Source organism: Astyanax mexicanus, chromosome 7 (assembly GCF_023375975.1).
Source record: "Astyanax mexicanus isolate ESR-SI-001 chromosome 7, AstMex3_surface, whole genome shotgun sequence".
NCBI lineage: Eukaryota > Metazoa > Chordata > Actinopteri > Characiformes > Acestrorhamphidae > Astyanax > Astyanax mexicanus.
The window spans coordinates 38,837,410-38,863,446 of record NC_064414.1 but is presented as its reverse complement, the minus strand read 5'-3'; the positions used below and the strand labels follow the sequence as shown (position 1 = coordinate 38,863,446).

General features: G+C 37.8%; 1 protein-coding gene across 1 annotated transcript; it reads right to left on the bottom strand.

The window, feature by feature from the left end:
- Positions 1-84: 84 nt before the first annotated feature.
- Positions 85-24,040, bottom strand: dtx4b (deltex 4, E3 ubiquitin ligase b). The gene is made up of 9 exons (XM_007248547.4): positions 23,505-24,040; positions 22,698-22,912; positions 13,979-15,038; positions 5,324-5,385; positions 5,023-5,184; positions 4,820-4,881; positions 3,865-4,185; positions 3,658-3,747; positions 85-2,840 (listed from the first exon to the last, which is right to left on the bottom strand). Coding segments are annotated over exons 1-9 (2,202 nt in total). The 5' UTR covers positions 23,507-24,040; the 3' UTR covers positions 85-2,612.
- Positions 24,041-26,037: the final 1,997 nt, after the last annotated feature.

The following is a 26,037-nucleotide window of genomic DNA, read 5'->3' as shown; positions in this document are numbered from 1 at the left end:
TACATTTTAAACCTTAAATAATATAATGAAATATTTTATACATGTAATATTACAATACAAGAAACTCATAAGACAAATAAGGTGACTACCAGTCATTCTTTATTTTTTATCAGTTAATAGTACCTCAATAATGTATGTACATGTTTTCTCCATTGCTATATACATTTATTTTGTTGTTTTGATCCTGCATTCATCTTAAACATTGTAGAGGAGTGTTTCAAATGTTCTCCTCGAGTGCATAAAATAGATTTTGTTTATAAAAAAAAAAGAAAAGGAAAGGGAGGAGGGGGTTGTCGTCCAATTCATGCATGCATTAAGTCCCACTTGAGATTTTCTCTGAGCAGGTGAAAGAGACAGGAGGGAGCTGGCTCTCCTCAGAGAACAGAACACTTTACACTCAGAGAAGTCTACTTTAGATTCCTTTTCACAAAAGAAAAGACACTGACATACAGAGAACACTTCTGTACATTTCAGAGGAGGCTGACAGATTCTAACTCCCATCCTAAAGCAATCCACTGGAACCTGACATGTGCAGTGCTTATGTACAAAATTATATAGACATATGGCATGTTAAACATAAAATTAACTTGAAAAGGGTTCAAATTAACAAAAAAACATGCTCTAAAGAACTGAAACAAAAGAAAGGAAATGTGCAGATCAGTAACATAACTGTACCTTAAATCAGGCCAGCGAACAAAGCCCACACACACTCATACATGTAATCAAGTACAAATGCATGCATACAGTCAATGCATGGATTCACACATGCATGTTTTCACTCTTACAGAGACACAAGCATGCCCCTATTCTGGCACACACTTTAGGTCACAGAAAAGAGGAGCATTTCAGGTCAGTTACTGACCAAACACAGAGACTGGACAAGAGACAGGGTAGGCATGGAGGTCAGCATAACAGAGCTTGCGTCATAACAAAACAGTGGAAAACATTGGTCACCATTTTAAACCAAACAAACCCAACATTCAGACCCTTTCATCACTTATGCTTCAATTTCCACAGACCCACAGACATCTGTTTAATTTCGATTATTTCTAAAATTAATGTTTTTGCATGATACGTTTTTTTTATTAAAAAGCTCAATTAAACAAACAAACAAATAAAAAATACAAGCTGTTGCTTCCCACCCATAGCTCCTTATAACCTGCGCAATCTTACATTTTCTTTTTTGCACTACAACTTTTCTACTGGATCAACAATCAATCAATACTCTTCCAGATCCTTATTTAAAACGCAAGCAGTACCAATCATTTAATGGCCCAAACATGCCGTACCATAAAACATTTGTTTTATACACTCTACCTCTATAAAAAGCAAGGACCTCAGTGAGGCACTGACATATATGAAATAGAAAAATTGGGGTAAAAGTTGTAAGTGTAAACCTGAACTCAATAAGACATTTTAATTAAGAATCATCATTAAAATTGCTTTTCAGTTTGACTAAACATTTTTCTTTTCCCTAATAAACTACAAGATGTACACAATTCTGAAGGGTCACTTCAGCAGTCTCACTACTTTGCTCTTTGAGCCATACACTTTTGCTGTTGAGCCATACGTCATGACATTTACAAAAAAATAACAATAAAATATGAGTAGATAAATCAAACACAAGGAATGTATTACATGATAATAGCAATCATAATGCAAATTAAGTACTCATGATGCTTGTTGTGTATGTAACTTTCAAGCATAAGTGGCCATAAAAAAGGAATGTTTTAGGATAAAGGAATCATTTGAGGGCACAAGCAGGTTTATTTGTCTTTCTCCTCACATCTGACTTTTTAGCACTCGCACACAAACACACACACAGGCACAATCTCTCATTACGGCTTCCACTAGACAAGTGCCTTTTCTTAGCAAATGGGGTTAAAACTACTTTCTTTGGCCTTTCCATTACTCATTCCTTCTCTCAGTCCCTTCTATATGTCTGTCTGTCATTTCATTACTTTACCATTCTAATCTTTCATACAACATTTCTTCATTTCCATCATTCTATGAAACTTTCAATTCAATACACCTTTCAATTACAGCCTACTTTACTGTACTAGTTCAATGCTATTAGTGCTACGGCACTAAACTCTTTAACTATAACTTGTTACCCAAACCTACCCATTTGGATCTATAAGCACGTAAATATGAGATCTCTTCAAGAGTGCACAGTACAATCAAACACACCCATTCTGGCTTATCCAGATCTTCTGGATCATCTGTATGTTACAAGCTGAAGCGTTAGTCTATGAGTGGAACTCAGCTCAGAGGGAGAATAGCTGTCCAGCTTGGCACACCTGGGCAGTCATTAAATGTACCGACTTTTGTAATACTAGGCTGATATAGCAACAAGCAACTTCTGATCTGTTATATTTCCTCAGAAGTCACTGCTATCATTTCATGCTCTTTCTCTATCACGCTTACTCTCACAAACACACACAGACACACATTTGTGCCCTAAAAATCCTACCAAATAAAAAGCACCCCTACCCTCCAACCACAAAAACTGTCCAGTAATCCCTCCCCCATTCAAGAAGTCCACTTCCCAGCAATCCAGCCTTCTTCTTTTGTTTGAACCCCGGACTCCCCCTGCTCCTTTCTCCTGCTCCTCACAGCTGCTGTCCATCCTCCTCAGCGATGCCTTGGGCCTTTAGCTCTTCCAGCACATTGTCAAGGTAGCCTGGATCAGGGTAGCCATGGCCTGTCAGGTTGGAACCAAACTCTGTCTTGTGATGGACTTCATTCCAGATGACAGTGTCTGACTCGCCAGTGGTGCTGGAGGTGCCCACTGAGAAGATTAGCCGCCTGTCCCAAGCTACCAGCAAAAGCCTCAATACCTGCAAGTGAAGAAAACTCTTAGAAATGTGTTCCTTTTTTCTTTCTTTTTTTATACAAAGTTAATATTATACATTATAAAGTTAATATACACAAAACCGTTAATATTTGAAACCACTAACATAAACTCCTGTCTCTAGGTCCATAATCATCCATAACAGTTTTCTCTATTAATCACATGATGCATCTCTGATAATGAATAAATTCTAATGTGTTATAATGCTAAATCCTACAATTTAGATTTTATTAGGGGTGTGCTGATCCAATCATTCAGGATCAGTACCGGTCTGACATTGGCCAAAATCACTATATTAAATATCAGGATAAAAAAAAAGTATAATCCAATTTGATCCATCAGCCTACATTATCAAGTAAATACCTAGCTTAAGCTTAAATGTGCCATAACTTCTCTGGCAGCAGTTTAATAATTTAGCTTTGATGGCTCATACAAACTATTGATTATATTATGGTTACATTACTTATGCATCTCTACAAAGCATCTTATCAGAAATAAAAATAAATAAATAAATGAAACTGACCTTACACTGAGTATGAAGTGACAAAGCTTATACATGAAAGTAAATCATGAATATTTAAGTTTATCTGTAATATTTGGAAGAGTACATTGCTGCAAAAGTGCAAAGGAAATTAAAATAGCTCACGCTGCTTTGAGATTAATTGTAAGGCAAGTGGATAACTTGAATTTGTAAACAGAGCCCACAAGCACAACGCACTAGACATGATGACGTATGCTGACCCTAAAGCGTGTCTCGAACGCACTGCCTCATAAGGTTCCTTTCTGGTTAAAATGCTGCCTACCTTTCTTCCTTTCTCACTGTCTGGAAGATAGCAGTGGCGTGGAAATCCTCGTGCAGTAAACGGCTTTCCCGGGTTCTGGTGCTCTGGGCCCTTTAGACGAAAAATAAAACACAACATAAAACTTTTTCTTTCACATTCAGGAGAGAAAGTCATAAATACAGCCTTTGTGTATACTGGAGTCAAACACTAGTGTACACAAGTGTGTACCTGTATGCCAGGTGGTATGTTATAAATGATGCGAATGGTTTTGCAATCAGGGTGTCCTGGGAGTGAGTGTGGGATGACATGGTACTCCATCTTGCCAGGTGGCTGGTTGCCCGTTTTCACACCATAGATGGTCTTACACGTGGGGCACTGCAGGCTGCCGTCTTTGTTGCCATTGTTGTACATGGCGACCAAGCACTGCAGATGGTACTGATGGCCACATTGTGCCAGTCGACCCACTGACTCCGCACGCGATACACCACCCACGCCTGGGCCTTTATACCCTGAAGGGCCGGTCAGAGTTTCCATACAGATAGTGCAGTCCTGAATGGAGCAAAAAGAAACAAAATTTAATTCTACATTACATAACAGTACATATACTTGATTTGCTGTTGAATGGGCGACAATAGTAAACTACCTGCAATTGATATAAATGTTTAAACCCTCTCAAAAAGTGTTTTACAAAGTAGCTGAACCAGACCACAGTTCAGTTAATTCTGTCTGAGACCATCACTTCTGGTATGAGAAAATTTGGTCATTTGATTGTGACACTTTTCATAATCTGCTATTTGGTTTGAACCAAACAGAAAAGGTCTTAGCAAAAATAATCTTTCTTTCCCGCAACCCCCCAAATTATCCCTCATACAATCAAAAAGTGAAAAGGTCAAAGTCCCAATGTCGCCTCCTACTACACTACACTAGTGTCAAGTATTCATGTAAAAGGAGTCCGAAAATAATTTATATATTGTTTTACATATCATATGTAAGGTTGTATTATAGGCATTTACTTGAATTAAGTCACATGGTCCCATTACCTGTTCCTTTAAGGTTATTAGATGCACAAGCCAATAGTAGTGTACGAACGTTTGGGACTATAAGAAAAATATATTGTGTATACAGGAGTAAAAATAATGTGAGGATGTGAAGGATAAAGCAACAAAAAGCAACAGTGACATACCTCTTCAGGAGGATTCCGGACTTTCTGCAAGTACCTCTTCACCACTTCTTCTGGAGTCTTGCCTAGAAAGGATATAAGGTACATGTAGTCAACATTGCTTGTGGAAATGAGCAACATAGCTTTTCAGAAAAGATCTTTGACTCTTTGATATGCGAGTTCATTGGTATAACCTTGTAAAAATGTGTGTGTATGTTTAATCTCACCCTTGCGAGCCTGCTTTTTGGTGGTTTTGCGGCAGCAGTGTCCAAGGCCAGGGATGGGTTTGATGTCACCCTTACTGACAGGAGGAGGGTGCAGCACCAGTTTAGGAGGACGAGTCAAACACACAGGCAGTGCTGCCGCACTCATCAGTATACCTGTGATCCCTGCAAAGTAAAGAGGATTATAGTTGCACAGCTGAAAAATGCATAAAAAGTTTGTACAATTACTTTAAATTTCCTTGTGAGTGTGTGTATGTTTGTGTGTGTTACTTGCATTAGTATACTCATCACATCACAACTTTACCTGCTAACGCTGGATGTACAGGGCTGGATCCATTGAGGTTCTTCACTGGTACTGTCGGTACTCTAAAAAAAAAATAATAATAACAAAGCAAAATATGCTCCATTATACTTAAAAAATTACACCTTTAATACACAATCTGTGCCACTATCACTTATCAGCATAAATACAGCAACGAAGAGAGTAAATCTAATGCCAACCATTCATCAACAGATGTTGAAAAAACTCTAAAAAGTCTGATCTCTCTCACATCCAAGAACAAACAGTCATTACTGGTACACTGCAAAGACTGAAAAGCTTGCAAGGACACTATTCACAAGACTGCAACTCAATTCATTTAGAGAATATTTACCATTATGTTCCTGGTGAAAATTCACCAGAAAGGTGAAAAAAACAATAAAAGAAGCAGCAGAATGTGAATACAAGCCTGGTTAAATAACTAGAGGAAGCTGCTCTCTGTTAAGTGCTAAGATAGCTCACCTATTGGTTATTTGCAACATCCATTTGACAGTTTGCATGATTAAAAACTGAAAATATGTGATAACACAACAGAGTTGATTTTATAGAAACATAAAGACGAGACAAAGACTCTCCATCCTGACCTCCATACAACAGAAAACAGAGACGACAGGAAAATGTTACAACTCTAGCAATACATGCATGATTTTTTTTTTCTGCCTTCGGAACTTTTTCTGCGTTTATGAAAATGTTTTTCGGTGTAAGGTGAGCAAATGCCTTGTTTCCAGTATGTTAATGATTTGCTGCTTAAAATCATAGAATTAGTAATAATACAATTAGTAGAACTTGTTTACAATACATTACTGGCCATTTTATATTTATTCTAACGCAAGTGTTTTTTTTTTTTCTTCAAACAATGAACACTTAGTGCCAAAACAAATAGGTTTACAGATAACTTTCCCTAAAAAGTTTGCACAATAATGTACATTCTGATATAATACTGATTTAAACACTTGAGAATGTTATAACCTAATGACAATATGTATTATCTGTAATCTATCTCTTTACTTTTGATGTTAACCTACCCCATTGGTGTTAAGACAAACACAACATGAAAAACACAACAGTCTTCTAACGTTCCACAGCTCTTACAAAGCTATATGCTTTTGAAACCAAATACTTACTGAAAATGAGTGAGCACAGTCATAATCCAAGTCAAATTTAGGTTAAAAATATATGGAGAAAAACTGAACTGAGTCTCTTCAGACTCAGAGGAAGATTTTGAAGAAAAAAGAAATAGACAGATCTAGTTCAGGTCCAGTTGTTTATCTCCACAGCAGGAGGTCTGTGTTTCTTCTGTGTCCTGTGTCTGAATCACAACAATTCTCGCTGTTATTCAGCTTTGAATGTCTCTCTCTCTATTACAGAAGTCTCTGTCTGTGTGGCTGCATGGCAGTACCTCTGCTAGCTCACAAGTGTCTGAATGTCTTGTGATCCTCTTCTTGCTCTCTTATAGACCTAATCCATTACTTTCCATCTGGAGGCTGACCTGACAATATGCTAGCGTCACATCTGCAACAGATTACCTGCACGTCACAAGCTCATGAGACCCATACAGAAACACACCTGCTCTTAGCAGCACACAAACACAATGCTATTGATCCAGTAATGTTGGTTATCCAACTAATCTGTTACGAGTTACCACAAATAACTATTAAGAGCATATTGAGAGCATACACAGCAGCCTTTCCACTATATAGATAAACTAACTTTAACTTGTTTATCAATTGTACTGCGTGTTTAAAAGAAAAACACGCAGGGTTTTATTGACATTGTTTGTATTATTACTTTACATTACTAACAGGCTTGCTGCGCTGTTGCATGTTTTTGTTTGGACAACATACTGTCCCAGAAATGATTGCAATGATATTAATGTAATTTTAATTGTAATGTCATTTTAAGACCCATTTATAACACTTAAATGATAATATTGTAACATAATAATGCAGTTACCCCTTTAAAGCAGGGGAGTACTTTTAATTATTACTTTCTGTAGATACTGCATTTGAAATATTAAAACAATGTAAATGTACTACCAAAATAAAACCCCCGTTTTAAACAAAGTCACAATAATGACTCATGTTAATGTTATTGGGCAACACTGAAGTCAGCAAAAATGCTTGAGTCCATGTAAATATACAATGCAAAAAAATGAATAAATAATGTAATTATTAGGGGTGGGAATCGTTTACTATCTCACGATTCGATTCGATTCCGATTTTGGGGGCCACGATTCGATTCAAAATCGATTTTTGATTCAAAACGATTTGAATTATAAAAATTTCTGCTTCTGGCTTATGAATCTTATTGAAAAAAACCCCTCCATAATATACACTGGTCCTGGAGCAAGTAATGTGTTACAAAAACAATAAAATGTGCAGGAATGTGGGTCCTCAGTGACAGAGGAATCACTGGGATATCACAATGACGTTAATGAACAATAAATAAATAATAAATAACACTGCTTTATTACCAGGCTACTAGCGGTGGTGTGTAGGTGACGCTGCTGGGCTGATGTGATGATAGCAGTGAAGCGCTAAAGTTCAGGAGCAGCTGCTGATTAACTAGTTAACTTTAAGGTCGTTGTATTTCTTCAGAAAGGGGGCAGGAGGTGGAGAAATTAATTCATATTGTCCATTCCTTAATTCCTCTGTGATGAGGAGCTGAAATTAGCTCTGATTAGCTTATTGTTATTTTTCCGTTCCGCCTTAAATGCTGCAGCCCGCTGCCACCTGTAGCGTTATTTAAGGTGGAACTGGAAAGTTAGCTAGTTAGCTAGCTAACAGTTACTGAAACTAACTACTAGCGATCTTTTTTATGCTTGTTATGAAGCATTCTGCCATAAAACATTGAAACTACACGTTAATCTAAGGTAATATAGTGCTTGTTCTGCCATCTTACCGGTGATTCTCAAACACCTACGCTCTGTGTGTGTCTGGAAGATCTCCGTTTGAAGGGACAAGCCCTATCCCCAGGGTTGCCAGGTCCAACAAAAATACCCAGCCCAAAATCAGTCTAAAACCCGCCCCTCAGAATCGATTTTGGGACATTTTAAATCGATTCTGAATCGTAGTAAATGAGAATCAAGATTCTTATGTGAATCGATTTTTTGGCACACCTCTAGTAATTATTGTGACATGCTTAATTACTAACACAATGAACAGCTGCAGACAACCTGTTTGAATTGACTGTTGCCACAATGTATTCTGTCCTTTTGGCTTTTATTTAATATTAACTATTAAAATAATATATTCCAATGTTAAGTCAAATAAATAGTGCATTAGAAGAATTCAGTTCCCTCCCTCTACGTCACACCTTATGTTGCGTATGAAAATCAGGAGTGGAAAGGTTTAATAATCTGCTCACTGATACCAGTGTAATAATAAACAGCTAATGCAGTGATGTGTTTACTACAGGGAAATTTCCCCCCCTTGCGTCACATGAGGTAAAGAGGGGGAAGGGAGGCAGAGTAATCGCATCATTGATATTACCTAGTGTATTAGCAAACCGCTAATGCAGAGCAGTGTGAGTAATGAGGCAGGTGCGAGGTGAGACAGACAGACGCTACAGACCGTTTTGTCACGTTTGATCCCTTGCTAATCTAGGAAGTATTAACACACTTCCCAGCTGCCCCACACATACACAGACACACATACACAGACACACATACATGTGTAATAGTGTCATCCCTTCATTTAAAAAAAAGATAAGATTTAAATATATATATATATATATATATATATATATATATATATATATATATACACACACACCATTTTTGTTTACCAGATTTTTTTTACCATGTCATGATTAATAATGCACTCTGTGTATCAATAATGGAATAGAAAAAAACACTACAGGGCACATATATTAGATAGCGAGAAACACAAAATGGAACCATTCAGTATTTTACATTTCCTATTTTCATTTGAAAGCAACATTTTTTTCTGATGATCAAACTCTAATATCAGACAAAGTTAACCTAAGTAAAAGATAAAAAGCATTTCTTAAATTATAATTTGATTTATTAAAGGAAAAAAACTATCCAAACCAATCTAGCCCTATGTTAAAAAATATTTGCCCCCTAAATCTAATAACAAGCTTTACTGGCAATAAGTGTTTAATCTCTGTGGAGGAATTCTGGGCAACTCATCTTTGCAGAATTGTTTTAATTCAGCGATTTTTGATGGTTTTCAAACATGAACAGCCTGTTTAAGATAATGCCACAGCAACTCAATCAGAGTTTGACCAGGCCACTCCAAAACAATTCATTTTTTTTTTTAAAGCCATTCAGAGGTGAACTTGTTTATGGGGCAAACAGAGTTAGATTGGTTTGGGTAGGTTTTTTTCATTAATAAATGAAATCAACATTTAAAATAGCTTTTTATGTTTACTCAGGTCAAATACTTTTTCATGCCACTGTATGAAGTTAACAGTGTTAATGCAGAGAATATTTACTTAATGTTGTTCCCTCATCCACTGGAGTCAACCTAAGCACAGCTCCCTCAACAGGTTGATCACTGTAATGCTGATAATGTAAAATGTGGTCAGCCATCTGTGGCTCATATTTTAATTTGGTGTAGTATATTGATATAACCAGGGTACTGCCTAAAAATTAAGCACAGCTTATTTTCTCAGCAAAAGGCTTCTCTACAGGTTCAACATTCCTTTCAGTCAGTTAAACCCTCATTATTTATTTTTCTGCATGCCTGACTATGAGCTGGGGGGCGTTTGCTTTCTGAAACTTTTGTACATTGGGTTAAAGGGCACTCCTTTTTTCTTTAGTTTCGTTTGTTTTGACACAATATTGTGTTCAGTGTATATTATATACATTCTGTAGCTGTGAAATGTGTTCTCAACATGGTCACGGCTCTGGTGGTCTTTACTACATTGGCTGAGATTTTACGTCTTTGTCGTGCAGTCCACAATCCCTGCAAGCACTGGATGTTACAATGACACCACAAAGACACTGGACTCTAGTCTCTGTTCATGTAAAGGTGGCTCAAATCTGATACTTATTTTTGGCTGCTTATACCATCTTTTTATATGACTCATATCTGACATCTGTCTGAAAATCACTTTAGCCGTTTCACTTTAATCCCTAAACTCCTAAGTGCTGTGAATGACTTTAGCTTGACAGCTTTGTTCATCACCAATGAGTCACCACCACTTCATTTCAAACAGGTGCTGATGCAGAATCATTATGTAGCAGGTGCCCTCTTAGGACCACGTGACTCCCCAGCTCCAACACATCAGCTAACAGACACCTGTGCTGGCCAGTATCACACAAAAGGCCAATTTATACTTCTGCATCGAACCTACACCGTAGCCGCATACCCTACATCATTGCCTATGCTGTATGCTTCTCTGGAAACGCATAAGTATAAATTGGACTTAAGGGTGGCATTACGGGACCCAGACATCTTGTAGCAACATGATCCATAGTAATGGCGTATAAATCTGTTGAAACACTCAGAGCCCAAAATTTCACACAATATCATATATCAATATGACATTTGCTTGTGAAATTTAAAAGAACAAAAGAATCTCACTTTGCAGGGATGTTAAGATTACAGTGTTTTGTAGACATTGGGTATTGGTCACCACACCTTGCGAGTTTTAATTTACATCAATAAGATATTAGCATGTGACGTTTGGAAGACGTTTGGATTTTGGTTCAAATCAAATAAATAACTAAAAATCTCAAAAATACCATTAATGTTGGATGTTGTTGTTCAACACAAAATTGACTATGTTGTTCTTAGACATTGTAAAGCCATTGAATTTCGGTCACCTGACCTCACAACCTACTTTCAACCAGCAGGAATATGTTAGCACTGAGTTCACTCTTGCACGGTCACTGCACCCTAAACAAGCAGAGCACCCAAATCTCGCCAAACCTAAAAACTCCAGACATTACACTGACTGTCCTTTTGTCTTTCTGTCCCTTTCCACCACACACACACCCTTACACACACACTCGCCATGAAGCAGCATTGTGTTGCTAATGCTGACTAGGCTTTACCATGCCAACAAAGGTTACCATAGCAACCAAACATGAGCACACAACGGCCATGAGAGCAGGGGGGTAAAGCCTGGAAAGCTGATGGAGAAAGGGGGAGGCAGAGACAGAGAAGGGGGTGGGGCCAGAGGGAGGTAATGACCCTTCATGACCTCTATGCTTTCTTTCTTTCAGTGTCTCCCATTTTCCTCACTCTTGTAACTCCCTCTCTTTCCCCACACAGATTTCTCCATATCTCATTCCTCCACTGTTCAAGTGCTCCGATCTGTCCCCAGATGGTCCTCAAGCTAAGCTGTGTTGGATGATTTAGCACTGTGAGAAACACACAGCCTCTACACACAAACACACTTCATAAATGTGTGCACACCACACACATAAACTCGCTCAGACATAAACACACACTTTTCTTCCATGCACACAAACACACTTCATCTTTACACATTCCCAAAACATGTCATGTGCTGTGCAATGTACACACCCACATTGGCTGCGAGCACACTGTTACACATAACTAAGGGTCAATATGCATCCGCCCAAAAGCATCTGGACAACATACAAACCAGTGAGGTCTCAGTTCTCTAAACTTTAACCAGAAACACGTGATGGAACCAGCAGATTTAGCAGCAGCAAAAACATCATCATGTAATTCAAACTACACAAATGACAAAAGAGCATTGTGTTGATTTAACACAGAACATCTAATTCAACGAGAGAATGTTTTTCATACGTCTTCTTCAACATAATAATTATTAGCTGAAGAAAGCAGGCTTATTTTAACAAGGTTCATCCATGTTTTAAAACATCAGCGCAGACATGAAGAATAAAACCAAAAGTCAACTAAAATATAATTAACATTGATATGATATAGTAGTTCTAAAATGAATCTGATAAAATGTTGACACACAATCTTTAATAATAAAATGTGTCAGGCTAAATTACTGAATAAACTCTAAGCTGACGTATTTGTTAGCTAAAAACAGATTTTTTAGACCAAATATCCATGACTTTTCCAAAACCTTCTGGGTATTTTTATTTTTCCAAAACTTATCCAAGCCCAGATATTGCTATTTTCAAATTCCATGGCTTTTCCAGGTTTTCCATAACTGTACGAACCCTGTTTTAATCAAATCATTCTTAATCATGCAAGGTTGTACTATAACAATACTATAACAATACTTATCTCAGGATAGACCAAATATTTGGCAACTGAAAACCCTTCATCAAAAAATGGCAAATAAATAAATAAATAAATAAATAACCTTCTGAACAGGTGAGAAGACAGAAGAACTTATAATAAACAATGACCTCATTTCAGTGTTTTTGTTATCAGAGGAATGGAGGTTATTTGAAGCAGCAGTGGCAGCTAGCTAACTCTGCGCTAGAATGTGACAAAGCGACAAGCTGCCATTCATCACACGATGAATACATTTGTAGCTGCAGTTTGGCAAAATGCCAGCAGAGGATCAAGCAACAAAACAAGTTGAGATTTTCTCAACATCATGCAAATGAATAATGACGTAGAGAATCAACATTCTAAACTGACTGGTCAAACAACTACCGGTACTTTAGACCAATCACAGAGACGGGAGTCCAAGTTTCCCAGCTTCTGCTTTTTAAATGTTTGATTCCTACCCCATTTATTTCCTAGTTTCAACATTGTGGCTTATATAACTGCTGTTCCTTTAGTACTGAGATGCAAATTTGCACATAAACAGTAAAATTCAAGAAAAATAATGTGTGAAAAGATATAAAGGATGGCTTGTGAAAGGTAGCTTAATAGGTAGATACACACCCACCCACAACAACTTGAGTGGCTGCAAACACACCCACTAAAGACAAACTCAGGGTAAATCCTGTCACCTGCCAGTATGAAAACAAAGTTAGCCTTAGCCAAGTTGCATTTGTAAATTTTACTCACTGGCACTGTAGAGGTACGTTTGGCTATTTAATTTTTACAATAGTGAAAAAAGTGGCAAAAAATATGAAAAGTGGTTTTGGTGAATCTCTACTACTATCACTACAATATTACGGTGTCAATCCTGTTAGGTGAAGCCTACACCAGTCACTCATTTCTTTAGCCCCCTCTTACCCTTCGCTTAGTTTGTGCATAACATAAGCAGGATACAGTGCTGTCACTTTCACACTCTAGGTTGATAACTGTGGTTGACAAAACTGTGTGTCAGTGTGTGGCTGGTTCAACAGATATATAGAAGTTTAAATGTTGCTTCCCAATTTGCTACAGCTAGTGAAATGCTGACATAAAACATACAAATTCTTGCACAAATGCGCATCTAGTGTAATCCTTACCTGACATGACTAATATTATTAAGGCAAGAGGACTTGTAACCAAGTATTACACAATTATCAATTCATTTTTTGTCCAGTGAGCTAGAAAATGCACATATAACCTGCTGTTATCTTTTATGCAATTCAATAATACTCTTGTACCATGGTCTTTCAGGACACAGGTAGAATCAACTCACTTATTAATACCCAATGATACAAACCCATTACTTACTACACTACTAATAACTACATCCACCATTGACTGCAAATTAGGCTTCCGTCCACCAGGGGAGGCAGAGTACAATATAAGGACTTCAATAACTTTTTCTCACCCGGAGGCAATAAGCGCACGGGATTGCGCCATGGCAATTCTCTGCAGTGCTGGCCGGCTCAGCCCTGCAAGACTGGCACGAGGAGGCAGAGGAGCGGCACAGGCCGCGGAACGCTGAGGCGGAACTGTTGTTGAAGGCGAACATGAAGTGTTGCTTGACGCCACAGTGATGAGCGTTGCAGTTGGCACAGAGGGAGGAGATGTCGACGACGAGCAGTTTGGCACGGTTGAAGGCTGCTGGTTGGACGCCTGTGGAGGCGGAGGAGGGGGTAAAGGCGGAGGAGGTGGGCGATTGGAGGACAGTGAAAGTGTGGCAGTGTTTGAGGTGAGCATGGATAGAGAGTGAGCAAAGGCAGCGGCATTCTTTCGTTCTTGTGAGAGGGAGCGGTTAAAGGACAGCCCATGAGGCAGTGTTTGTGAATATGAATTAGACATAGATGAAGTCATTGACAAGGACGGAAGTGTTCCTAGGCTGGATTTAGGACTTGGCGGCCTTGTTGGCGGAGCTCTGCGCCCCAATGTGTGTGAAGACATGGCATTTGCCTTCACACTTAAGACTAGCATACACTGTTGGCAGGCACATGGCTGTCCAGGTGGAGCAAGGGACGACATTGAAAGAGTTCCACTAGGATAGATTGCACTCCCGTTATCAGTTGAGCTAGCGCCAGACACTCCTACCCCCAGAAGTGCTCCAGTGGAGCCTCCACCTAAGGTCACTCCGCCAGCAGCCCCTCCAGCACCAGTACTCCAACCCTGGGAGGCTTTTGGCAAGGGCCCAGAGACCAGCGGGTAAGCTATGTCAGAACGTCTCTGAATGCGGCGGCGTCTCTGTGTTTGCCGGTTGACCTGAGTCATGCTCTGGAAGTCCACGAGGTAGCAAAAGCCAAGTGGTGCCATGTCCAGCCAGGGTTGCTGGCGATCTTTCGCTGCCTGGAGAGCAATGCAGACCTCCATGTCGTACGGCGTCCAAGAACCAGTATCATTCTCCCACTCCCACAGCCAGCCCTGGCCAGGTGCTGAAGTAGGATCATAGAAACTCCGACGTACTGGCCTTAACGTACCTGTGGAGGGAGACAAAGAAATTAGATTGTATTGATGAAAAATTCTCACCAAAAACTGAAATTTGGGCCAGAAACTGGAATGTGTGGAAAATAAATTAACACAGTATGTGCAAAATGGCAAACAGATGGTGATTCAACTCATTCCTACTCATTATGCATTACAACGACTGGTTATTCAGTTTCATTATTTATGTATTATTAACACTTGGTATCCTTTTCTCTCTGCTTTTGGGTTTTTCTATATTGTGCTTCACTTGTGTTTTCAAAGGTATTGCAATGGAGAAAATGATTGGCATTTTTTTTAACATGAACAGTCTCGTCTCATGTTCCTTACAAAAACCATAAAATGGAAATGTTTAAAGTATTGATATTTAGTAAGTGCATATATAATTTGTGTCTGTGGAGACAGACCAAGTTAAGTGTAAACTGAGAGAGAGCCCATTACCCCTCTCCCATTAATGCAGTACTGTTACAAATTAACCATTAGTCGACACTGAAATTTTTTGACATTGCTGAATATATAGTTGCAGACTTGACAGTTAGGTGAAAGAAACAAATGTTTTTTTTTTCTATTTCCTATTTGACTGTTTTTAATTTTGTCAAAAAACATATAAAAGTGTCAAGAAACACATACATAGACATGTTTTGTCAACACTAATCCAAAAACTTAATACTTTTTTACATGTGTATATACACACAATGAATCAAAATGAATGTTTGTATGAGATATGTATAAGTATAGACAGTAGAAAGTTGCGTACATAATGCTCATAATTTTATTTTCAACAATCCAGCTTGCTTCACCCTTGTAATTTAAGTGCATTTAAGTATATATTTTTAAAGTATACTTAACATTGAAAAGAACATACTTTCAACATTACAATTACTACATATTATATATAATACTTTGAAAGTAGATTTAAGTATATGTTTTTTTGCACTTGAAGTATATTGTAAATATACTACTTTACGTAACGATACACATAGTGTACACCTTAATGCTACTGGGAAAAAAAAAACTTTACACAATACTGCACTTTAGGCAGCATTTAATGCCTGTACACAGAACGTTTAAATTAAAGAATATTGCTTAATTATACATTTTATGGAAATACAAAGAATGTATATGTAATGTGTATTTCATATATTATTCATACATATTTCATAAAGTATGTTAATTTGAACATGTACTTTTGTATTCTTTACCTATTTGAACATACTTTTAATGTTCTTGAGTATGCTTCCTTTTCACAAGGGCAGGTCCACTGAACACAGTATGTGCTGCTTAATAGTTATTTATAAATCTACACTAATTCACCTGAATGAAATTTAATACGCCACCCTAGGAGAACCTGTTGAATCTGGCATCATTCCAGGGTTTTACAAAGATGAGTAAAGCACCGCCAAATCAAGTCTCAGACATAAACTACAAGCAGAGCATGCAATGAATAGTCAGCCAAAATCCAGGAGATAAAGAAAAGGACACATCCACAGATTCCTGGCAGTGGGTGGAGAGACACTCAAGAATGGGAGAAGGGTCAACATTTGCTTTGTGCCGACAGTGAATTGTGATATAAGCCGAAGCAAACAGCGGATACTCCTGACGCCTGGGGGGACAAAACAGTGAAAGAGGAGACCCTCATTCTCTAAGATCAGTTTTTGTTCCTTAAGATAAACTTTTGTTAAATTTTGGGGAAAAAATTGTGAAAAAATGAAAACATGTTGAGAAACAGAGGACAAAGTATGTTCATCAAATATAAACAGACACTTCATTTGTTTTGATTAACTGTAAGCATTTGTACATCTTATTATATTCTAATCACTTCCTCCTATTTTTTGTACCAAAGCTCACATTCTTCTTTGTGTTAGAGGATAACCTTGTTTCTTTCATTAGCAGAATAATAGATGGTATTCCCCAGGCTGTTGGGTGGCTTTTCTTTTTTGCTCCCCATGAGTCAGAGCCACTGGGGAGAGGGCGCGTTATAAAAATGATTAAATGCAAGGTAGGACAAGGTGGGGTCTAAAGGCCCTGGGCATCAGGTAGTTGTGATGGTAAACAAAGATTTGGTTCCTGGGTACAAGTAGTGCTCTTCTTTCATGTAGCCCATGTTTGACATAATTAACATATTTCACAACTTTTACATTTAAAGCAATCAGAATACTGTTTATTAAATTTAGGCTACTGGATAAAAAGCCCAACAAGCAAACTACAACTTAAACTAAAACAAAAACATGTCAATGTAAAACAAATGCATGTAAACAATGCTTTACTAAAACATGTAAAAAGGGACTTAAAATATTTTTAAAAAATAAAACAGCATTTAAAACTTTAGAAATCCGTACCATACCATAATAAAAACAATTTAAAACAACTTTAAGACTAAAACTATTTTTTATTTTAAGACTGTGCCGTGTCACAGGTTTCAAATTAATATAACATTACATTTACAACAAAACAAGAGTATTTCTATGTACAAATGTGCTTTACTCACAGTTCCTCAAGGATTAATCAAGGATTTCAGCTTACCAAATTGCTGACATCACAAAGAATAAGAATTATAAGATTTGCGAAGAATTTAAGGTTTTAACATAAAAACTGCACAAGCACAAATCACAACCTCTTCAAAATAACCTAAATTCCTACATTTAACATTCAATAAACCCTAGAAATACATCTAAAGATGCAAAACGATATTTAAGTGCCAAGGTTTCTTAAACCCAAAATACACACTACATGTCTTATGACTAAATTAATGTAAATTAAATGTATTAATTAAGTAATTGATGATCGAAATATGTTTCTGAATATGACAACATCAAACACTGTATTAATATTACTGATCTTTCTAGACTGAAATTAAAACATTTCTTACTATTTTTCCTACTCCTCCTTTTCTTATTGCATCAACAGATGGACACGTTCACATGTCAATCAATGTATTCTCAGCAACAGCATGCAGAAACGTATACATGTATGCAACTGTGTCAGAATGTGTGTGTGGAGAAGGTCAGTGGCTCAGTACATCATTGAGTGTGACATTAGTTCAGAATCCCAGGACCTCTAAAGCGAGACAAAGCCCTAAAGCAGGTGTACAGAGACTGTCCATCTGTTCGATTGTTGAGAGCGTCTTGCTTCTGTGACCCCCTGCTCCCCCAAACCCCGTTCTCATCCTCTCTCACACTCTGACTGTGTGAACCCCACCTCTATTATTATTATTGTTATTCAAGCAGTAAATTTAGTTTTATGGCTTTAAAAACTGAAAACTGTTGCATGCAAGAGGAGAACATGTATGGAGTATCAGTTCCTGGTTACACCTCCTGACACAAAGCTCTATAGTCCAGAACACTACATCTCAATCACACAGTGAAATTTGGTTGCCTTTTTTGCGGAAAAAGTAAAGAATTTCAGAACCTGAGCAGAATTCTTCTGTTATAGTTTATAAACCTTTTAATGCTGAAAGCATTTTGTTTTAGAGTATTTTTGCAAATCACAATTGCCTTACATTTTATTATAGATATGTTTATTATTTATATTATTATAATCAATTACAAAATAGATTAATTCAACGCATTCTCATAACCCTAATCTAAAATTCACACAAACCTTCTCTCTCTCACTTCTCATATGTTCATTGTCTCTTCTAGAATTCCTCTCTCATTTCTCCTTTTTATTCGACAATGATCTGTGTGAACCAGTACATAGAGAGAAATGTGGCAAAGTACATCCTCTCAAATCAGAAAAGAGTTCACATTTGTAAAAATTAAAGATGCCAAAGAAGAACTGCCAGTGATTCTATAAAAAAAAAAAAAACATTTTTGCTATAAAGACAAAGCTTTATTTATGGGTGGACAATGACAATATTTTATTGAATCATTATACATATTTTTATCATGATATGAAATAAGCATTCTTGAGCATATCGTAGACATTGTCATTATTTAAAGAACACTAATCAACTATAGGTTGTATTATTGTGTAATTACTGATGTTTAATTGGCTGTTTGAATAACAATCACTGTATTATATAATTTGCCGCCATTCATGCATTCTGTGTACATATCTAAATATTATGATAAAATATTGTGTATTGAGAAAACATCCTAAAATATGGTGATACAATGTTTTACCACATTGACCTGGTTATCCTTTACTTGATACTTTTCTCTTTTATAAACACGGTTTCTTTTTGAGACTAAATGGTTATTTTTTATGGCATCACTCTTTTTTTAAATCACTGTTAAAGAGAAGAGAAAATGCTAAGAAAAAAAGACAAATAACTTTACTCAGAAACTAAGAACCTGCAAAGGAGAAAAAAAAATCTAAACCCTCCACTCCACAGCCTAATCACATGAGAGTCATTAGACAGACCAAAACAGAGTCCAGCCTTGTGGATGTGTGTGTGCGCGCATACAAGCTTGAAAGTGTCTGTGTGCACGCATGATTAATCTGTAGACTTCATTGGAAAGCATACAGTGAGTGACGGCACCCAGGGGTCTGGGGCTGCTGAAACTCTATACAGCCTGTTGCGCAATCATATGGAGAAACTTACAGCCGTTCCACTCTGTTTTCCTTCTCCACATTATTCCACTATCCCCCCCACTCCCTGAGCGCCCGAAGAGCACATAGCACTTCCCCCCTCTGTGCCTTTTGTGCCACATTTTTTTCAACTTGGAAGTGGCCTGTCTCCCTGGGCCCTGCTTGCTTGAGACACTTTCTTGGAACTCCAGTGTTTGATTTGTGCATATGTGTGTGCGTGAAGGCATGTGTGTCTGTTCTCCACTTTTGTGGACATTTGGAAATAATCTTGCTAGCCTGGACCAGCTGGATAAAATGGGGGTTAGATCACAGCTGACTGTCTTTAACTTGTCTGCCAAACACAGAGCTGGACTACATTTCTTGTGTCAGATCTTGCTGACTCCACAAACAAAAAAATAAACAACAAAAAACCCAAATATTCCTCAGACAAAAATCGATCCTAATCACAAAGTTTCAGTTCCAGAAGGATCAAAGTTTGTGAGCTCAGTAAAAACTTTTAAGTATGTTTTTATTAGTTTCAAATCTATTGATTTCTCCTGACTGAAAGAAAGTTGGAAAGCTACAGCAATATTCAGGTTGTAACTAGTGTTCATAGTAATTACTGACATCTTACAGAGTACGGGAAATGGGCCTGCGTTTATCTGTCCAACCACAGCATTAAGCAAGCGCTGACTGTAATCTTGGGACACCTCACTCTACAGAGTAAATGAAACTTGCTGTGCGAGTCAAAGACAGGAGCAGAGGGGGGTGGGTGTAATGTTTTTTTTATATAACTGAACGTTTCAGTTTAACAAACAAAGGGCTTATGAATGGAATAATTGTAAAGACACTAGGACATCATGTTCTTTGTGGATACAGTACTCATTACAGAAAATTATTACTGCTCATGAAAAGAAGAATCACTCTGGTGCCTAAAAAGACTTAACAATAGAAGGCCTTTGTGGATACTGATTGTAGTAATAGGGAAGCCATTATAGATCATCATTTCCTACACAGAACACCCAATGACACCTTAAAGACTTAAAATAGGTGGAAAAGTACCTACAGTCTCTAGATTGGGTCACTTCAGCAATCACATACAATGGAGTTCAATTAGTAATGAGTTCTTTTTTATTTCCATTGGGGAAGGTTATACCTCTCTTCTAGTCTTTAAAAACGAGCCTCGTCTTTTGATCACATAATTAGAAAGCACACTGTGCCTAATCATTCCATCTCGGTCAATTCTTTGCTCCGAGAATTCTGTCCCACGCTCCCGACTCTACTCACATCTGTTCGTACGATTCAACAAAGAGAGTGGGTGAGGGTGCCTTTCCCAAACACTGGAGTCCCCCACTACTCCCAGTATTCTTAGCCCCCACCCCCACCTCTAGTATAGCTAGTGTTCCCATTTTCTATTCGCCTGCCTGCCTGCCTCAATGTCTGACTGTCTGCCTTGCTTTGCTTGCTTGCTGGCCTGGTTGCATTTCCATCCACAAAATCAAATCCCAACCCAGAGCAAAACTCCCATGAGATCATCATCATCAGTCATGAGAAAAATTAAGTGATTAAAGGGCTGTGAGACTTCAGAGTTTTAGTGGTTATGAGGCTCCTGAAAGGGATTCTCTGCTTATGCTGTCAGAAATATTATCTCATCTCCTTAGCTTATCATCTTCATTCTCTCTCATCCTCTCTTTGAGGGTATGGTCTTCCCCACCATATTTCCACTCCCAGACAACAGCTGCATGGATATCAGTGGCTGTAATAAGAAAGAAATGTGGCTGACTCAACAAGCCAGCTGTTTTGATGTGTTACTTTTATATGCAGTGCTGAAGACCAAATCACGGTAAATCTGAGCTATCACAGCAAGTCCACTAAAACTTCTGTGAGGCAGACAGTGGAGAGTGTAGACTGAGGACTGTCTGTCAACTCACCACAGCTGTCCCAGTTAGGATAACTGTTAGTGATGTCAAACTCTAAACTTAAGATTTGAACTGAATCAATTCAACTGAAACCAGGTTTTTTTTATCCTCTGCTTCCAAGTCCACATTAAACCCCAAAACTTTTTGGTAAATGTCTATGAAAGGGCAAGCAGCTGATCTGAGGTCAAAATGTTTTGCCCTCAAATGTTTCTAAAGGAGAGCTGAAAAATCTTCTATGATCTCAGAACTGTGTTTATCATCAACATGACAAATGACAATTTTGCCACACTTTAAAAGAGATGCAAAGCATTGAATTTTTTAGTAGGGAAAAAATCACACACACACACACACACACACACACACACACACACACACACACACACACACACACTAGGGCTGCAATGATTATTTAATATTGTCTACTACAAACATTTATTGTAGACTTATCGTTATTTGTAACAGTACTGCAATAAACAAAGTGCACAAAGCATGGAAGTGCAATAGGAGATCGGTAATTGGCTCACTCATATAGGTTACACTCAACTTCTGTGTCTCCAAAAGTGCCCAAACACAACAGATTAAATATTTACATTTCACGTTTAGACAACATCTAGATATTTAAATGCCTTTTAAATCTCATGATCAGCCGTTTTTTTGTTTTAGAGGTTGACAAAGCAGAAATAATCGTTGACTAATCGAAAAAATAATTAGCAGATTAGTTGACTACGAAAATAATAATTAGTTGCAGCCCTAACACACATTCATGCCGTTCATTGTTAATTATCTGTCAAACATTAACTGTTTACTGTTAAACGTTTGATAAATGGAAGGCTCTCAAAAAAGACCTAGGTCTGCTGTTTGGGATCATTTTGAACTTGAAGACAAACAGGTACAGTGATTGAGTGGCCACCTAATTTCACTGTGGTGGATGATGACTGGACAATCTTACAAAAATGAATAATTTTCGCAATAAATTTGTTTATTTGATTGGATCTCCCAAAAGCCCCACTTCTGCCATCACTATTAACTGGAATGGGTGTGAACAGCACCTTAGTTGAAGTGTTGCAACACAACCACAGTTTATGACAAAGCAACAGCTCTCCATACTAAACAATAACCGTACAAATATAGTCCCTGAAGAGGAGACCTTCCTCTAGCGCTCATGCGATGCTCTAATTGGCCCAGAATAATGAAACAGGCGGTTTGTTTAAGCGGCGGTCTCACCTGTGTCCTGTCTGAACTGGTGCATTGAGTGCAAGTCGATGATATAGGGCGAGAGGCGGTTGTCGACTTGGCCTAGCACGACGCTGCCGCCCCGGGGATCGCTTCGTATCACCGCCTCGATGTGATGAGACACGGCCGGGCTGTAGGGCCGCCAGCGTCCGTGCTCGTTCAGCCATTCCCACACCACCGCGGCGGAGGCGAGCAGCATCGTGTCCCTGAATGAAGAAAGCCCACACAAAACGGAGAGCTTTTAGAAGACATTTCTAGCTTAGTTAGCTAACTAGCTTTAGCTATGTATATTTTGGGCTAACGTTAACTGTAGCTAACGCTAGGTAGCTAGCTTAGCTTTGGCTTTACCAAAAATCACAACATAGCCCCAGAAAAATCAGACACAATCACAGTCCAAATCAGACACAATCACAGATTCACACGAACGCTTAAATGCTCAGCCAGTGCTACATAAGATTAGCTAGCCAGCTATCTCTCTTAGTTTTGCTAATATATCACAGGGCTGGAGTTGATTCTTCTCTTATTAGCCAGCTTCTTTTCCTAACTCTCCAGTCCACCTTAAGAGGCGCAGCAGTTCCATAGGGCGACCGTTGCGGCGAGAGCGTAGTGAGCTAGCTATCGCTATGTAACTGATGTACTATTTAAGGTGGATCTGATGATTCAAGAATACAATACACATCGTCCAGAAGCTGGACAATAAAACTGAACTGAACTTGGTGATGATAATATTATAAAAATAATAAAATATACATAATTAAACAGCCCTAAAGGAAACATAAAAATCATTCGTGTACTCACATTTAGTCCGTTTAAGGAGAGTTAAGGCAAGAAAGAAGAGCATCCGTGCAGAAATCTCCGTCCCTCTTCCATGGCTGGACACAACACAGCTCCTTTCTTGTGTCAGTCGGTGATTAAAATAAAGGACAAGCGAACCGTTTATCCGTCTCATTCGTGTTCACCTCCACATCCACATCCACGCTGACACCGACTCAAGCCTCTCTTACCCTCGGTGGTGTTTCGGAGCCGAGGCAGCAGCCGCTCCGCTCAGCGAGCAGCGCTGTTTGACATGGGTCTTACGGCGTGGCGCTGTTGTAGCTTACAGCAGCAGCAGCGTGCACTTGTAGAATAGGAGAAACCAAACAGACGAGTACCAGTCGAGAAACACTCCTACAACTACGTACTACAGGAGCGCAGCGTAAGTTAGCTCATTACATACTAGTTAAAGAGTGACAGCAGTAGCTGTGCACGAACCCTGGCTCAGCCTCAGCCTGACATCCTGAATCACTCAGTCCATGTCGCTCTCTCTCTCTCCCCCACACGTTCTCTCTTCTCTCCCACTTTACTCCCTCTCCTCCTGCTCTCACTCTCTCTCCCCCTCCCACCTCCAATACAAGACAAACAGGTTTGGTAAGTCTGTTAGTATTTTTCAGCTTACACAGACAAGTCACGACTTCTGCAACTGTCGTTTTTGTACTCTATCCAACTGTTCAGCTGCCGAAGACGTGCAATCATTCAGTAGTTTAAGGCAAATCAAGTTTTGTTACCCTTTGTTCACTAAAGCAGCTTAACCCATTAAGGGAGGGAAAGCAGGGTCCCAGCAAACAAATCCAATTCTTACAACATTGCTTTAATCGTTTTTTTTTTTTACGTTTTCTATACAACGCTATCAAAACCTCATCATTAGGTAACACTGACTCCTGGTCATAAGACCTCCTTTTGGCAATTTTCCAAAATTCCAGTCATGCTCCATTTCTCATTTTCTTGCAATAAAACACAAGTTACAGACCCAGTCAAAAGTCCGGCCACACCTTAACTGATTTAATGTGTTTTCTTCCTTTTTTTTTCTTCCTTCCTGATTTTTTAACATTGTAAATTTAATATCAAAGACATTAAAGCTATAGAGGACATATAATTATTCAGTAAACAAAAAGTGTTAAACAGATCAGAATATGTTTTATACTTTACATTCTTCTAAGTAGCCACATTTAGCTTTGATGACAGATTTGCACAGATTTTGATGGTTATGTTTGTTTAATATTAACCTACAATGTAGTAAAATTAAGAATAAAGAAAAAACATTAAATTATAAGATATGTCCAAACTTTATACTGGTCCTGCGTGCTTTTAGGTGTGTTCAAGTACTTTTAGTTTTAGTTTTAAGTCTTGAGATTTTGCTGTGTCCATCACATAATCAAGGCACTCCAAGCAGCCCAAAACATAACTCAGCTTTCTCCATGTTTTAAAGTGGGAATGTTCTTTTTTAAATCTGCGAACAAGTAAAAAAAATAGTCTAAAAAATACTTTTCAAATATTAAAATAGCAAAAAAAATCTCCTCTTTTTCTAAAGGAAACATTAAATACATGTATGTTTTCTTTTATACAATGGTATCTTTCTGTGTCTTTTATCATAGAGCCCACTATCACTTAAAAAGGGACTGATATTGTAACCAGACACTGATGCACCTTGATCTTGAAACCTTCACGTTTAACTTGCTTATATACATTTTTTAATTGATCACCTATACCCCGGTTGTTCTTAAATTAACCTCAGTTCTTCACAGCATATATTCCAGGATATAATGTAATGTTAATTTAAAATTTGTTGACATGAATGAGTAACAAAATTACATCAGATTTTTCATTCTTTCATGCTGCCAATCTCCTGTTTTACTACAGATCAAATCTTTTTGACAATAGCTACCTGGTGAATCAGTTAATATATTGTATAGTATGATAATGTTTGAGTAAAATTAACATTGTAGTTTTATTCTATAAACTACAGACAACATTTCTCCCAAATTCCAATTAAAATATTATCATTTGGAGCATTTATTTGCAAAAACGAAAAAATGGCTGAAATAACAAAAAAGATGCAGAGCTTTCAGACCTCAGACAATGCAAAGAAAACAAGTTCATATTTATACATTTTAAGAGTCCAGAAATCAATATTTGATGGAATAATTTTTTAAATCACAGTTTTCATGCATTAGGGCATGTTCTCCTCCACCAGTCTTACACACTGCTTTTGGATAACTTTATGCCACACCTTGTGCAAAATTTCAGAAAGTTTAGCTTGGTTTGATGGCTTGTGATCTTTAGAATTTGATAAAATCAAAGAAACTCACCATTTTTAAGTGGTCTCTTATTTCTTTTACAGAGCTGTATTTATCTATCTAATCACATAAAATCACTCCACTTTTAAAATATCTTCAAAAGCAGATCTTTTAAAAAATGGGAAACATTTGAGTAAATTGAAGATAACACATAAATCAATTTTATAACATATTATTATTTTATTGTTGAAGGACTAAAAACTAAAAAGCATATTGTA

Coding starts and splice junctions, on each gene's coding strand:
- dtx4b (XM_007248547.4), bottom strand. Junction 5,185..5,323: donor TGTACATCCAGCGTTAGCAG/GTAAAGTTGTGA, acceptor TTTACTTTGCAG/GGATCACAGGTATACTGATG. Junction 4,882..5,022: donor CAAAAAGCAGGCTCGCAAGG/GTGAGATTAAAC, acceptor TATCCTTTCTAG/GCAAGACTCCAGAAGAAGTG.